Here is a 16,236-nt window from a genome sequence, read left to right as displayed (position 1 = left end):
TTATAATTAGGAGAGTAGAAAAACTCTCGCTTCCATCATTTTTGTCCTTTAGTCCTCACATTCCAGGAACAATGTTTCTGACAAAAGGGGGAGGAACTGCTGGGGGGGGGGGTTTGTGAAGGGGGGGGTAGAAATCTACCCATCTAGTTTTTGACTTAGGAGTAGTAATATTTGTGTTTATTTAGAATTACACTCATTAAAAAAAAAATACAGAAAAAATATTTATGATGTACTTACTCGTCCTGGAACGAAAATGTCATATTCCAAAAATGATGCGCATTGATCAAGTATTAGGCTGAGAAGAAAGTTCTTGCGGAATTTTTAATTTTTCATTTCAAATAAGTTTTCGTCATAATAACCTTTACTTTATATATTTTAAAGGGCGTTTTTTCGCTCTAATCGTTTAAAGAGTACAATCGTTTAAAGAGTACAATCGTTTAAAGAGTATAATCGTTTAAAGAGTATAATCGTTTAAAGAGTATAATCGTTTAAAGAGTATAATCGTTTAAAAAGTATAATCGTTTAAAAAGTATAATCGTTTAAAGAGTATAATCGTTTAAAGATAAATAAGGCACAAATTCGTTCAGCCTTTACAGACTAAGAAAAATCAACTGTAATCTATATATATAAAAGCGAAAATGTATGTATGTATGTACGCTTCTCCTCAATGTCCACAAAAGGCTTCTTTCAGAGAAGCGCTCGCTCGCTTCACAACTTCTTAAAACTTTTTATATCATCCATAAATTGTAATATCTCGCAGTTAACCACGGACCTCGCCTGTCTATTTTATTGACTTTCAAACGTTAATTATTCCACATTTCCCCGCATCGGCATGCGTTACATTCGATTTTCGGTATAAACAAAAAGCGAAACTCAACTCTAATGATCGGCCCAGAGCCAGTGGTCTCTAGAGAGCTAAGTAACGTTTGTTCAATGTCCACTTCGTCATATCAGATGGTAGCTTTCATTTCGAGATGAGACAATCCCCCTAATAAACAGGGAGCTGGTTTTCCCTGAACTTAGTTAAAACAAACAAACCGATTTATTTATTTAAAAACTGTCCCGCACAAAATCGTAACTGCTGAATACCTATCGCGGTCACGTCAATCAAAAAAGTGCACCTGTTTTTTTTTTTTAACACTTTACTATTTTCCAACTGCGTGTCGTCAAGGCTTCGTTTTTTTTCACTGGCACCTGTTTTTTTCTTCACATTTTCAGGGTTTTTCACACACACCGAAAAACACCCGGGCAACGCCGGGTACCCCTCGCTAGTTATTTATAAAACTCACTATGTCTGTCTGTCTGTCTCCATTCTATCTCCTCTGGGATGAAAGGTCACAGAGAAACACGAGGCGGCTCAAATGATTATGGTTCTTTAGCCGGTTCAAATAGTTTCTAAGGGGTCAAAATTTAAAAAACAAAAATGAGAACTTGGCAAGCGTGTAATTGTGAGGCAAAGGTTGCACAATCACCAAATGTTCCTCTCTTAAGTCGGCACTGCTTGATTTCAGAACAACTGGAAACAATGTACATGTTTTTCGCTCTAATCATTTAAAGTACAATCGTTTTAAAACAATTTTTTTTTTTTATTACATTTTCACCCCAAACAACGCATGTTGCCACTTTGATGTAGGGGGCTACTATCAGAAACATAAGCTACAGGTGTACTATGTAGGGAGTTGGCCAGCAAGATGTCTGTTCATGTTACATGTTTGTTTTTTTTAACGCTTTTAGTTAGTAGACATGTACTAAGTGTTTACAGAAAAAACGAAATGTACGTAGTACATGCGTTTGTTTTTTAGTGGTAAAAAAAACAAACAAATATATAACAAATAAAAGGTACTTGTGCACTTATGCAACCATGCTGAAATAACATGATTTAGAAACCCATTCTTAACATTCTTTTGTTAACTATTCTGTGCTTTCACTTAATAAATAAATAAAATATTTTTTTTTTTCAACATTCTGAAAACGAGACATAATTGTTTGAAACGATTGTAATTTAAACGATTAGATAAGCAGCTAAATCCCACCCCTTCACAGTAGAGATCCGTAGATGTAAGAGCCTTCTACTCCAGTAGTTTCTTTCCCAGAACCACTAGAGTTTTGAATTCCCTTCTGGGATTCTGCTTTCCCAACTGTACTGACATGCAGAAGTTCAAGTGTAAAGTGAACAGTTATCTTGCTGCTCAACTCCCTTCATAATATTCCTGCAACTTATGTCCGCGATAGTAGCCCCGTTTCAAAGTGGCATCGTGCTTTTTTTGGAGTGAACATCGGACAGGATTCAAAAGAGAGTTGCCAACCTGATAGGTCCTGAACTGTCATCTAAGCTTCAACCTCTGTCCCATCAACAAAATGTTGCATCCTTCTGCCCGTTCTAGAAGTATTTTAATGGTGAATGCTTCGACGAACTACAAGCACTTGTACCCCACCTCGATGTATATAACCCTCGACAAACCCGACAAGCAGCTAAATCCCACCCCTTCACAGTTACTTGGTTGAGAAATGTCCTGGGAACGCAACCAGCTCCCCGGGGGAATAAACGATATCGAACTATAGGCACATGGAAACAGCAACACTATGGGTTGAGATGTCATCGGCTATAACCGGCTGGCATGGGTCGCTTCTTGTGTCTTCATTGCATCGCTACAGGCAGCATTTCCATGATCGGCATTAATGGCAGGGTTGATTGGTTGTTTTTGTTTTACGGCATATCAACCTTTTCCAGGTTATTTAATGCCGAATCTGGTTATTTTGCGGAACGATTTTTAATGGAGTATATTTTTTTTAAAGTCAAATTCTATTTGACCCATAGTTGGAACCCTAACAGGTACTACCACTCCGGGTCAGAGGGGACCTGGGAGCAAAGGCAATTAAAGGGTGGCTCCACACTCCCCAAGGCCCGCAAGGTGGGGCCTCACCATCAGATATAGTTTTAGGTTATATCCAGGACCTAATGGCTGGGACCTTATGCTGAAATCGAACACTTGTACAAAAATAGCAAACAAATGCATTTTTATAAAAATATAGAATTTTGGATTTAACAATGAGGAGCATATTTTTATAAAGACCAGTTGAAACCAGATGCATGCTATGTCGTGTCCATCAACCCTAGAATGCAAACTTCAACTGCTTTAAAACAATACAATCATATTTCAATTCTCTTTCAATGAAGAAAGAGAGAGAAAGGGAGCGAATGAGAGAAATAGTGAAAGAACGAAAGAGAAATTTTACGCAATGTTTTGCTTTTTTCAACTTCAGATATTCGTGTGCAAGTCTGACCTTTCTTAAACAATTCTGACGCCACTAAAGTTTCATAACATGTCATGTCATTCAAACCCAAGCGACATGTTCTAACCTTCCCAAACCCACAAAACACCTGCATGAAACGTTTTTAACTTCATCACAAAGCCAGGTACAAGGTTAGAAGCTAGATATAAGGGTTATTAATGTAGAAATCCCCAGATCCCCCAAAAAAGGGGCTACATCATTGTGCCACATAAGAAAGCCTTCTCGTCCAATAGTTTCTTCCCCAGAACTGCTAGACTTTGGAACTCCCTTCCAGGTTCCTGTTTTCCCAACTGTACTGACATGCAGAAGTTCAAGTGTAATATGAACAGACATCTTGCTGCTCATCTCCCTTCATAAACTTGGACCTTGTTTGGAATGAATCTTGAATAAGACAAAAATAAAATAAAAAAATAAAATAGGAAACCCCGTGAATACACCCGACAAGCAGCTAAATTCCACCCCTTCACAGTATAGATCCCCAGGTGTAAGAAAGCCTTCTAGTCCAATAGTTTCTTCCCCAGATCTACTAGATTTTGGAACTCCCTTCCGGGATTCTGCTTTCCCAACTGTACCGACATGCAGAAGTTCAAGTGTAATGTGAACAGACATCTTGCTGCTCAACTCCCTTTATAATAACCCTGCAACTTATGTCCCTGATAGTAGGCCCCTACTTCACTGTGCCTTGTTTGGGGTGAAAATTGAATTTTAAAAAGTTAGTTTCAAATAAAAGGGCTTGCATTAAACCTGAAGATAATGGTCATATATCGGTAACATACTAGACGATCATCTTGCTTTAAAAAGGAGCAAAACTTATTTTTACCCGACTCATTCCACAACCTAATCACCAGAAACGCCTTCCTGAGAACTCCCAGTATTTCTTCTGTTAAATTTACTCCTGGGTATGCTGCTTCATTCAAGTGTAATGTGAACAAACATCTTGCTACTCATCTCCCTACATAGTACCCCCTGCAACTTATGTCCCTGATAGTAGCCCCCTATATCAAAGTGGCACTGTGCCTTGTTTGGGGTGAAAATTGATTTTAAAAAATAAATAAAAAAATAAACAAATAAATAAACTGACCTTTTAGAGTCTTGAGCATCGTAAAAGCAAGATAACTCTCCGATTTGTTGATTGGCTTCTTCTGGAGAATCTTACTCAACCAGTCGAGAATCCCTTGACATGGCGCCAAGGCTTGAAGGACTGCATTCAAGAAACAGGTGTTCCCAAGATTTTCCAGGCCAGGAGAGACATCTATTTGAAAAAAAATAGTTTTACTTTACTTTTTATTGAGAATATAAAAAAAAATCTGAAATGGAAAAATCCAGTGAATACATCACTTCGAAAGAGAAAAAAAAAAACATGGAGGGGACGGGAGGGGGGGGGTCTTCGTTATAGTAGCTGAAACTACTGTCATTAATTTTCCCCACTCTTTATCTGTGCCTAAATCCAAACATAAATTCCATGAACAAAGCTTCTTTCTTATAAGTGCACGCCTGTGGAACTCTCTTCCGTTTGCCTGTTTCCCACCTGACTACAGCTTGGATGTCTTCAAGTCCAACATAAACAAATTCCTGACAACCCGCCCCCTTAAGTAAGACACTTTATCAAATCTCCAATACTAATGATTACTACAATACTATCCCATTGATTACTGTACACGCAATAACCCTTATCCCTGAGTGGCTTCCGGGCCTTGAATTTTTTTTTTTTTTTTTTTTTTTTTTTTTTTTTTTTTACAAGGTAGTCACCACTTATCAAGGCCCGGAAGCCACTCGGGGATAAGGGTTATTGCGTGTACAGTAATCCATGGGATAGTATCGTAGTAATCATTAGCATTGGAGATTTGATAGAGTGTCTTACTTAAGGGGGGGGGCGGTTTGTCAGGAATTTGTTTATGTTGGACTTGAAAATGAGTATCTTCCAAAAATTACGTAAAAGGTTAATTATTAATGAAAACTATGACCTGTGGAAATTCCACAGGGGACTCATTCATATGAAATATATTGATGTTGGCATCCTGCGAATGTTCAGCATAAATTATATTGTAGCTCTTTTGTTAAAACTGCAAAAGTATTTATTTAAGCTAGCAGGGACGTCCGGCGTAGCTCGGTCATAAAATATGCTTAAAATCCTGATTATCCTGATTATTAAAATTAAAAAAACCTGCTCTTCAATAAATCCCATCTCAATCCAGCAAAATGCTTGTCGTAACCTGCTACTTCAACGTGATCTAATACTGATAATAGAGTTGTGCACCCCCAGTTACAGCGTAACACGCCTTCGCCGTTGTTACTTTAACTTACCAGCCCTCCATGCAATTAATATAGACGCATTCTTTCAATTAGGCGAAGATTTTGAAATCAAAAAAAAAAAAAATTTTTTTTGATTTCAAAAAAAGACACACACATATCTATATTACACACATATGTATACTAGCAGGGCACCTGGAATTACCCGATCGTAAAATACGCTTAAATGTAGTTAAGTAAAATGTGTAGAAGGTGGTACAATGCAGAGGTAATGGAAAGTGTCTGAGAGAGTGGCACTCGTCTAACAAGACGTTGCAATCATCATATATATATATATATGTATGTATATAAATTTATGTATATATATATATATATATATATATATGTATATAATTGGAATGTGTAGAAGACGGTACAATGCAGAGGTAACGAAAAGACAAGCTGAAGCAGGTGAGAAAGTTTTATTAATACAACTTATGTGTGTATATATATATATATATGTATGCATATATATATATATGTGTGTATGTTTGTGTATGTTTTGTATGTGTGCATGTATGTGTGTATTGGGGTGGAGAGGGCTCCTGTAAGCCGTGGTGAAGGCCACCTTTCTAGGAGAAGCAAATCTGATTTAAAAAACCATAAAGCGGGAGACCAGTACCTGCATTAAGCTGGTCTGCAGTTTAACTTGTTGCTGGCTATCTTGCTCTTGCTTGTTGCTGGATCTCAACATTTTGAACCGAGAGAGAGACTTAGCTGTCGTACAAAGCTAAGACTCTGTAACATCATCTGTGTACAGATACTCCCTCAGGCATTTGTCTATTAAAATGTTACTGTGGCGATGGAAGTCATTTTGGGCTCATGGACTTTAAGTGTCTGAGAAAGTAGCACTCGTCTGATAAGACGTTGCAATCATCATATATATATATATATATATATATATATATATATATATATATATATATATATATATATATATATATATATATATATTGGAATGTGTAGAAGGCGGTACAATGAAAAGGTAACAGAAAGACAAGCTGAAGCAGGTGAGAAAGTTTTATTAATACAAATCACAAATACATGTGTACATATTCATATATTTCTTATACGCATTATATTTATATTTGCACAGTGGTCACCTGGGAAAGTCGGTGTTATATAATATTTCGAGAAAGATCTCTTCGTCAGATATTTATTTGATTTTGGTTCAAATGACTGTGCAAATATAAATATAATGTGAACATGTCTGTGTGTCTGTCTGTCTGTGTACATTTCCCTACACAATAACTCTGTCAATTTTTAGTCTACAGACTCGAAATTTAATATACAGGGTACGGAGATGTGGGAAAATCTATCTGGTCGGGTTTCGGCCAGAAATTTTGCTGTTAAGGGGTCAAGGTTCAACGATTTGACCTTTGAGAACTCTACCAAACTCCTAAAAATTGACAGAGTTATTGCGTAAGGAAATGTACACAGACAGACATGTTCACTTATATATATATATATATATATATAAATATAAAAGCGAAAATGTATGTATGTATGTATGTGTGTTCGCTTTTTCTGTGTGTCTACAAAAGGCTTCTTTCAGAGAAGCGGTCGGTCGGTTCACAACTTTTTAAAACTTTTTATATCACATAAATCGTAATATCTCACAGTTAGTTTAATTTGCTAGATTTCTGGAGATAAATATTCAACATTTGTCGCTCGCCGCATGTGGGTTAGTCTTTTTCCTATAACATCTTGGGGGGGAAAAAAAAGCGTTCAGCAGTAAATGAAATCCCGCAGTCAAACTTGACCTCATTAACTCATTAAAACGAGCACCTGCTAAATCCAAATAATTAAATAAATTCAAGCGTGTTTCTGTAAGCATGTCGCGGTGGGGCAATGGTTAACGTCGCACTTTTTTTTTTTTTTTCACAACTTTGCCTCAACGGGTCCGATCCTCATACTTACTTTTTTTTTTTTTAACATACACCTCCAAACACCCGGGCAACGCCGGGTACCCCTCGCTAGTATATATATAAATAGAATTGTAGAAGGCGGTACAATGAAAAGGTAACAGAAAAGACACAAGCTGAAGCAGGTGAGAAAGTTTTATTAATACAAATTACAAGTACATGCGTACATATTCATGTATTTCTTATACGCATTATATATTTGCACTGTCAAACAAATATGTGACGAAGAGATCTTTCTCGAAATATTATATAACACGGATATACCACCAGACCGACTTTCCCCAGATGATCACAGTGCAAATATGTGTATAAGAAATATATGAATATGTACACATGTATTTGTAATTTGTATTAATAAAACTTTCTCACCTGCTTCAGCTTGTGTCTTTCCATTACCTCTGCATTGTACCGCCTTCTACAATTCTATTTATATATATATATATACTATACAATGCTTCAAGCAAACTACATCTACCTCATACGCTTAAATATGATATTTTGATGAATGCACATTTTGCATTTATTAAAGTTAAACAAAGAAAAAAGACTCATGCGCCACCACCGAGAATCAAAACCAAAACGTTTAGCTTTCAATTTATTTTTTCCTCTGCCATTAATGCCTGATCTATGAGGACGCATTTGCTGCAAGGCTAAAAATTTAAATATGAACTAATAGCTATTACGAGAATCAAAACCAAAACGTTTAGCTTTCAATTTATTTTTTCCTCTGCCATTAATGCCTGATCTATGAGGACGCATTTGCTGCAAGACTAAAAATTAAAATATGAACTAATAGCTATTACGAGAATCAAAACCAAAACGTTTAGCTTTCAATTTATTTTTTCCTCTGCCATTAATGCCTGATCTATGAGGACGCATTTGCTGCAAGGCTAAAAATTTAAATATGAACTAATAGCTATTACGAGAATCAAAACCAAAACGTTTAGCTTTCAATTTATTTTTTCCTCTGCCATTAATGCCTGATCTATGAGGACGCATTTGCTGCAAGACTAAAAATTAAAATATGAACTAATAGCTATTACGAGAATCAAAACCAAAACGTTTAGCTTTCAATTTATTTTTTCCTCTGCCATTAATGCCTGATCTATGAGGACGCATTTGCTGCAAGGCTAAAAATTTAAATATGAACTAATAGCTATTACGAGAATCAAAACCAAAACGTTTAGCTTTCAATTTATTTTTTCCTCTGCCATTAATGCCTGATCTATGAGGACGCATTTGCTGCAAGGCTAAAAATTTAAATATGAACTAATAGCTATTACGAGAATCAAAACCAAAACGTTTAGCTTTCAATTTATTTTTTCCTCTGCCATTAATGCCTGATCTATGAGGACGCATTTGCTGCAAGGCTAAAAATTAAAATATGAACTAATAGCTATTACGAGAATCAAAACCAAAACGTTTAGCTTTCAATTTATTTTTTCCTCTGCCATTAATGCCTGATCTATGAGGACGCATTTGCTGCAAGACTAAAAATTAAAATATGAACTAATAGCTATTACGAGAATCAAAACCAAAACGTTTAGCTTTCAATTTATTTTTTCCTCTGCCATTAATGCCTGATCTATGAGGACGCATTTGCTGCAAGGCTAAAAATTAAAATATGAACTAATAGCTATTACGAGAATCAAAACCAAAACGTTTAGCTTTCAATTTATTTTTTCCTCTGCCATTAATGCCTGATCTATGAGGACGCATTTGCTGCAAGGCTAAAAATTAAAATATGAACTAATAGCTATTACGAGAATCAAAACCAAAACGTTTAGCTTTCAATTTATTTTTTCCTCTGCCATTAATGCCTGATCTATGAGGACGCATTTGCTTCAAGGCTAAAAATTAAAATATGAACTAATAGCTATTACGAGAATCAAAACCAAAACGTTTAGCTTTCAATTTATTTTTTCCTCTGCCATTAATGCCTGATCTATGAGGACGCATTTGCTGCAAGGCTAAAAATTTAAATATGAACTAATAGCTATTACGAGAATCAAAACCAAAACGTTTAGCTTTCAATTTATTTTTTCCTCTGCCATTAATGCCTGATCTATGAGGACGCATTTGCTGCAAGGCTAAAAATTAAAATATGAACTAATAGCTATTACGAGAATCAAAACCAAAACGTTTAGCTTTCAATTTATTTTTTCCTCTGCCATTAATGCCTGATCTATGAGGACGCATTTGCTGCAAGGCTAAAAATTTAAATATGAACTAATAGCTATTACGAGAATCAAAACCAAAACGTTTAGCTTTCAATTTATTTTTTCCTCTGCCATTAATGCCTGATCTATGAGGACGCATTTGCTGCAAGGCTAAAAATTTAAATATGAACTAATAGCTATTACGAGAATCAAAACCAAAACGTTTAGCTTTCAATTTATTTTTTCCTCTGCCATTAATGCCTGATCTATGAGGACGCATTTGCTGCAAGGCTAAAAATTTAAATATGAACTAATAGCTATTACGAGAATCAAAACCAAAACGTTTAGCTTTCAATTTATTTTTTCCTCTGCCATTAATGCCTGATCTATGAGGACGCATTTGCTGCAAGGCTAAAAATTAAAATATGAACTAATAGCTATTACGAGAATCAAAACCAAAACGTTTAGCTTTCAATTTATTTTTTCCTCTGCCATTAATGCCTGATCTATGAGGACGCATTTGCTGCAAGGCTAAAAATTTAAATATGAACTAATAGCTATTACGAGAATCAAAACCAAAACGTTTAGCTTTCAATTTATTTTTTCCTCTGCCATTAATGCCTGATCTATGAGGACGCATTTGCTGCAAGGCTAAAAATTAAAATATGAACTAATAGCTATTACGAGAATCAAAACCAAAACGTTTAGCTTTCAATTTATTTTTTCCTCTGCCATTAATGCCTGATCTATGAGGACGCATTTGCTGCAAGGCTAAAAATTAAAATATGAACTAATAGCTATTACGAGAATCAAAACCAAAACGTTTAGCTTTCAATTTATTTTTTCCTCTGCCATTAATGCCTGATCTATGAGGACGCATTTGCTGCAAGGCTAAAAATTAAAATATGAACTAATAGCTATTACGTTACGCATATTCGTATATTTGTATTGCTGTCATTCCAATTTTTTTAATCTTCACACTAATGTGACAATTTTCCGGGGCTAAAAGCCAAATATAAAGTTTCGCATGGGTTCAAATACCTTATATATGAAGTTTCAGGTCTGCAGACCAAAATAGACTTTGTGGCTTAGTGGGGAATGCCCTTTTCTCTACCCTGCAACCTCTCTCCCACAGAAGAGACGTTGCGAGCCTGTCCTTGTTTTATCGTTATTTCCATGGCAGATGCTCGTCTGAACTCCAATCTCTGGTCCCTCCTCGCCAATCTTTCACGAAAAACACCCGTCTAGCTGAATCCACTGTGAAAAATTTCCCCCACTCTATATCTGTGCCTAAATCAAAACGCGGATTCCATGAACAAGGCTTCTTCCTTAGAACTGCACGCCTGTGGAACTCTGTTCCGTCTGCCTGCTTCCCTCCGGACTACAACTTGGATGTCTTCAAGTCCAATGTTAACAAATTCCTAATGAACCGCCCCCTTAAGTAAACATTTCAGCAAATCTCCTCACTAACGTAATGTACTTGCAATAACCCTTATCCCTGAGTGGCTTCCGGGCCTTGATAAGTGGTGATCACTGTGTAAAAAAAAAAAAAGAAACTGGAGGAGGAGTTTGGTAGGCAAAATTTATTTAAACAAAAATATATACGTATACATCTATAATATAAAGCTGAACGTCTGTGTGTGTGTCTGGTCACGAATAGGCTCCTATATGGTTGACTGTTATAGAAAACTCATTTGAACCTGAAATCATAAAAATTGGTCAGTCATCTCAGATGTGTAGCAATAGCACACTGAATTTTCAAGAGTCTACGGCAATTTTTCACAGAACGAAGACGTCATATTCTAAAAATCATGTGGGGTTTGGCTTGTAACTTTTCTATAGTTATAATACCATCCGCCAAGGCGTTACTTCAAGGAAGTACTGTAATATCTGATATTTTGTGATGAGATAAGACACCCAAGCATTACCTCCTCCTTGTGGGGAGTAGTAATTGTAACAATGAGTTCTTAATTAGCAAACTCAACATTTGTGTATACTCGCAAAAAAAAAAAAAAAATATGCGACCAGATGGAATTTATTATTTAAATTCTATTAAGAGCTATATGTTTAGGAAAGGATAGGAAGTCGCTAGTTTTACATGGCGAATGAGCAGGGGATGATTTTTTTTTTTTTTTTTTATCTCTTTCGCAATTATTTGTCAAAGGTCAACTAAAGATAATTTTGTCCGTAGAGCCCCGCTATAGACAAATGATGATCCTTATTCATTAGATTCTTTATTTGGTCAATCAACTCGTGTTCTGATTTCCTTACTCCTCCCACATCTCTCATCATCCCACAGACTTTCCGCCTTCCTTGAATCTCTGATGCCACTCAAAAACTGATGCTCAATTCATGTAAGATGGCCTAAAAGCAGTCTGAAGCATTCCATACGTTTCTGTAGCATTTTTTCTAAGTTTAAAACACAGAAGAATGATATGCAATAAAACTATGCCCAGATTGCATTTTTGAAATTCACCAGCTGAGACAATCAGGCTTTAATAGAGTGTATTACAATTCCTGCTTTAGCTGTTCCTTTGAACTTGAAATCATAAAAATTGGTCATATCCAGGGCCAGTTGTTTGGAGGGAGTGGAGTTTGAAATCCGTCAAAACATGGCTAACATGCTCAATTCATGTAAGCTGGCCTAAAAGCAGTCTGAAGCATTCAAACGTTTCTGTAGCATTTTTTCTAAGTTTAAAAACACAGTTTTATTGCATATCATTCATCTGAAGTGCCCTTATGTCTAGACTGCATTTTTTGAAATTCACCAACTGTGACAATCAGGCTTTAGTAGGGTGTATTCCAATTCCTGCTGTAGCTGTTCATTTGAAAAAAAATAATAAAAATTGGTCAGTCATCTCATAAAATGTGTAGCAATAACACAGAATTTTCAAGAGTCTACGGCAATTTTAAATGTCTGCACAAAAAAATGTCTGGAAACTTATTGGAGGCATCTTGTATGTTAATTAACTATTAATTAAAAGCAGAAATTGGACCGCCTATTAATTTGATATTCCCATCATGCTTCCTCCTCCAGAGGAAGTTGGTTCAATCTGCATAGGGAGAGTGCTGCCTAGGTAGTTTAGTACTTGTATCCGTCTACTGCCATTTTGTTTTGAGGGAATGGAGCCTGAAATCCGTCGAAACATGACTAACAACTACTGATCCTCACATATTAATATTATAGTGCTGGTAAAAAAATAAAAATAAAAAAATGAAAACAAGTATGGCAATCAAATAAAAGATCTTCAACGATATATGATTAGCAATACTAGATACCATAACGTTAAGCATTGGACAAAGCGCACACATTGGCTGTACAATGTATGTTATGTAACCATTAATTCAAAGCAGAAATTGGACCTCCTATTAATTTGATATTCCCTTGATGTTTCCTCCTCCGGAGGAAGTCAGTTCAATCTGCATAGGGAGAGTGCCGTTTAGGTAGTTTGTATCCGTCTACTGCTACTTGCCCGCGTGCCCTCCGGGGCCCGGGTGACAAGATCAAAGTGTAGTATCTGTTCCGACAGATGCTGCAAGCTATGACTAGCAAAGACCAGATGTGGGGGCAACCCCACATGCCTGACCTTTAACCAGCTCCCATTTCCCACCTCTCGAGAGCTGGTCCCCTTTTTCCTTTCCCCCTCCCTTCATTCCTCACATTAAAAATCGGCCTTGTGCCTAATTTGCTCGGTGGGGGAGCAAATAAATATCCGTCTGCTGCCATTTTGTTTGGAGGATTGGTTGGCTGGTTTCTAGTTTGTATTTTGGAATTACAGGTTTCATATAAAGTTTTATATGTAAGATTTTAATATTTTCGTTGCTTGCAAAAATGTGAAATTTTTGGCATAACATAATTTTTATATTATCTTGAAAAATAAAAAAAATTTTTAATAATTTAAAAGCAGGAACATAAAATTAAATTTATAAAAAAAAAATGGTAAAAACTATACAAACGTTCACAATAGGAATGTACAGATGCATGACTGGGGGAAGAAAAAAAAAAAAAAGGGAAACCAACACTCACTACCTCCCTATAACTACCGGACGTCATTTTCAGACAGTCTTTCGATTGGGCTTTTGATTTTGGGCTTCCATATAATCCATATGATTTCTTTCAGTTGAACAGAGAATCTTTGAAACAGATCCAGATAGCTAATATTTATCTTTCAAAGTATTTTTACAATGAATTTATTTAACTTCAAAATTTAGCTGAATTTGTTTGCTTGCCGTGAAAACATTTTTCATCAGAACCTTTGGTACTTGTACAGTTTAATCAAGACATTAAAAAATGAAAATATAGAGAAAAAAAAAAAAAAAAAGGTTATATTGTACGTATCTGTCATGGTTGGTTGGTTGGTTGTTTTACGGCATATCAACCCTTTTCATGTTATTTAATGCCGAATCCAGTGATTTTTGAAGAAAAAGTTTTAATAGAATATATTTTTTTAAAGTCGGTTTCTATTTAACTCATTGTTGGAACTCTAACAGGTTCTACCACTCCGCGTCAGAGTGGACCTGGGAGCAATGGCAATTAATAGTTTAGTACTTGTATCCGTCTGCTGCCATTTTGTTTGGAGGATTGGTTGGCTGGTTTCTAGTTTGTATTTTGGAATTACAGGTTTCATATAAAGTTTTATATGTAAGATTTTAATATTTTCGTTGCTTGCAAAAATGTGAAATTTTTGGCATAACATAATTTTTATATTATCTTGAAAAATAAAAAAATTTTATAATTTAAAAGCAGGAACATAAAATTAAATTTAAAAAAAAAAAAAAATGGTAAAAACTATACAAACTTTCACAATAGGAATGTACAGATGCATGACTGGGGGAAGAAATAAAAAAGGGGAAACCAACACTCACTACCTCCCTATAACTACCGGACGTCATTTTCAGACAGCCTTTCGATTGGGTTTTTGATTTTGGTAAAAAATAAAAAATAAAAAGCAAAGAGAAGATCTCCAATGAATATATACCATATACGATTAACAATACGAGACACCTGTGAGAAATTTTCAGTTATGATTCATTGTTTTAGGCCGCCTACGCACAATTCTAGTAGCCAGCCTTTTTTTTTTTTTTTTTTTTTTTTTACATGGTGGTCACCACTTATCAAGGCCCGGAAGCCACTCAGGGATAAGGGTTATTGCAAGTACAGTACGTTAGTGTGGAGATTTGATGAAGTGTTTACTTAAGGGGGCGGTTCATTAGGAATTTGTTAACGTTGGACTTGAAGACATCCAAGTTGTAGTCAGGTGGGAAGCAGGCAGAGGGAACAGAGTTCAACAGGCGTGCCTGTGATTGGTTTATTTGTATGAGCCAAGTTAATTACTTGGCGCCTTTTTTGTAATCATTCTTTTTCTCTCAGTCTACGATAAAACATTCGGCAGGAAAGACTCACCAAGGGGCGGCTCCGAGAAGAATGTCTTATTGAGAACGGAGCCGCAACAATTTCTTCACGTTATATCACCTAAATGTTTGATGAAAAAGGGACTTGAAATCTCTACAAGCAGTGACACCTTTCAAAGGAAAACCAACTACCACTCCACCAGAAGAAGTTAACTACTGGCTCCCTATTTGGGAGGCAAAACTGGCCCACCATTTTGCAACGGACTATACCAGGACCAATAATTTTTCTTTGCTGTTATAACTGAATAAATTTTGAGTTTAAAAAGGTATGGTTTTGTAATTTGTAGATTTATTTTGCCTCTGTCAGGGTTGGTTGGTTGTTTTTGTTTTACGGCATATCAACCCTTTTCAGGTTATTTAATGCTGAATCCAGTTATTTTGAAGAAAAATTTTTTAATAGAATATATTTGTTTTTTTCAAGTCAGTTTCTATTTAACCCATAGTTGGGACCCTAACAGGTTCTACCACACCGGGTCAGAGTGAACCTGGGAGCAATGGCAATTAAAGGGTGGCTCCACACTCCCCAAAGTCCGCAAGCTGGGGCCTCACCAATGGATATACTTCAAGGTCATATCCAGGACCCTCCGCCAGGGAGTATTGAGTTTGTGAGATTAGTTTCTCACACACCATAACGTTCAGCACTGGACAAAGGACACACTGTTACTTAATTTGACACTAATAGTTTTCGAATCAGTAATAAGTACATTTCTCCAAAGTCCATCAAAATAAAACTTATATCACTGGATTCACAATAAAATTTACTTTAAAATGATATTTTAATATTTTTGTTGTGATTTGTATATTCAAAGAAATCACAATTTAAATCCTTTAATTGCCATTGCTCCCAGGTCCACTCTGACCCAGAGTGGTAGTACCTGTTAGGTTCCCAACTATGGGTTAAATAGAATCTGACGTTAAAAAAAATATACTCCATTAAAAATCGTTCCTCAAAATAACTAGATTCGGCATTAAATAACCTGAAAAAGGTTGATATGCCGTAAAACAAAAACAACCAACCAACCTATGTCCATCAAAATAAAACTTATATAACTGGATTCACAATAAAATTTACTTTAAAATGGTATTTTAATATTTTTGTTGTGATTTGTATAGTATTAGACAAACTACAAGCCCTTCTACCTCACTCAACGTAAATA

At 35.9% G+C, this 16,236-nt stretch overlaps 1 protein-coding gene across 3 annotated transcripts in view; it reads right to left on the bottom strand.

Moving 5' to 3' along the window:
* LOC145271400 (ubiquitin carboxyl-terminal hydrolase 30-like) overlaps positions 1 to 16,236 on the bottom strand; it is an 85,761-nt gene that overhangs the window by 56,984 nt on the left and 12,541 nt on the right. For all 3 annotated transcript variants that reach the window (XM_080126934.1, XM_080126935.1, XM_080126936.1), the window contains exon 2: positions 4,376 to 4,546. In XM_080126934.1, coding sequence (XP_079983060.1) covers positions 4,376 to 4,546 — 171 coding nt within the window. The remainder of the gene's footprint in view (positions 1 to 4,375; positions 4,547 to 16,236) is intronic.

This window comes from Euprymna scolopes, chromosome 46 (genome assembly GCF_053919585.1).
Source record: "Euprymna scolopes isolate OS-2025 chromosome 46, ASM5391958v1, whole genome shotgun sequence".
Lineage (NCBI taxonomy): Eukaryota > Metazoa > Mollusca > Cephalopoda > Sepiida > Sepiolidae > Euprymna > Euprymna scolopes.
The sequence above is the reverse complement of the archived record's forward strand: the minus strand, read 5'-3'. Positions and strand labels throughout refer to the sequence as shown.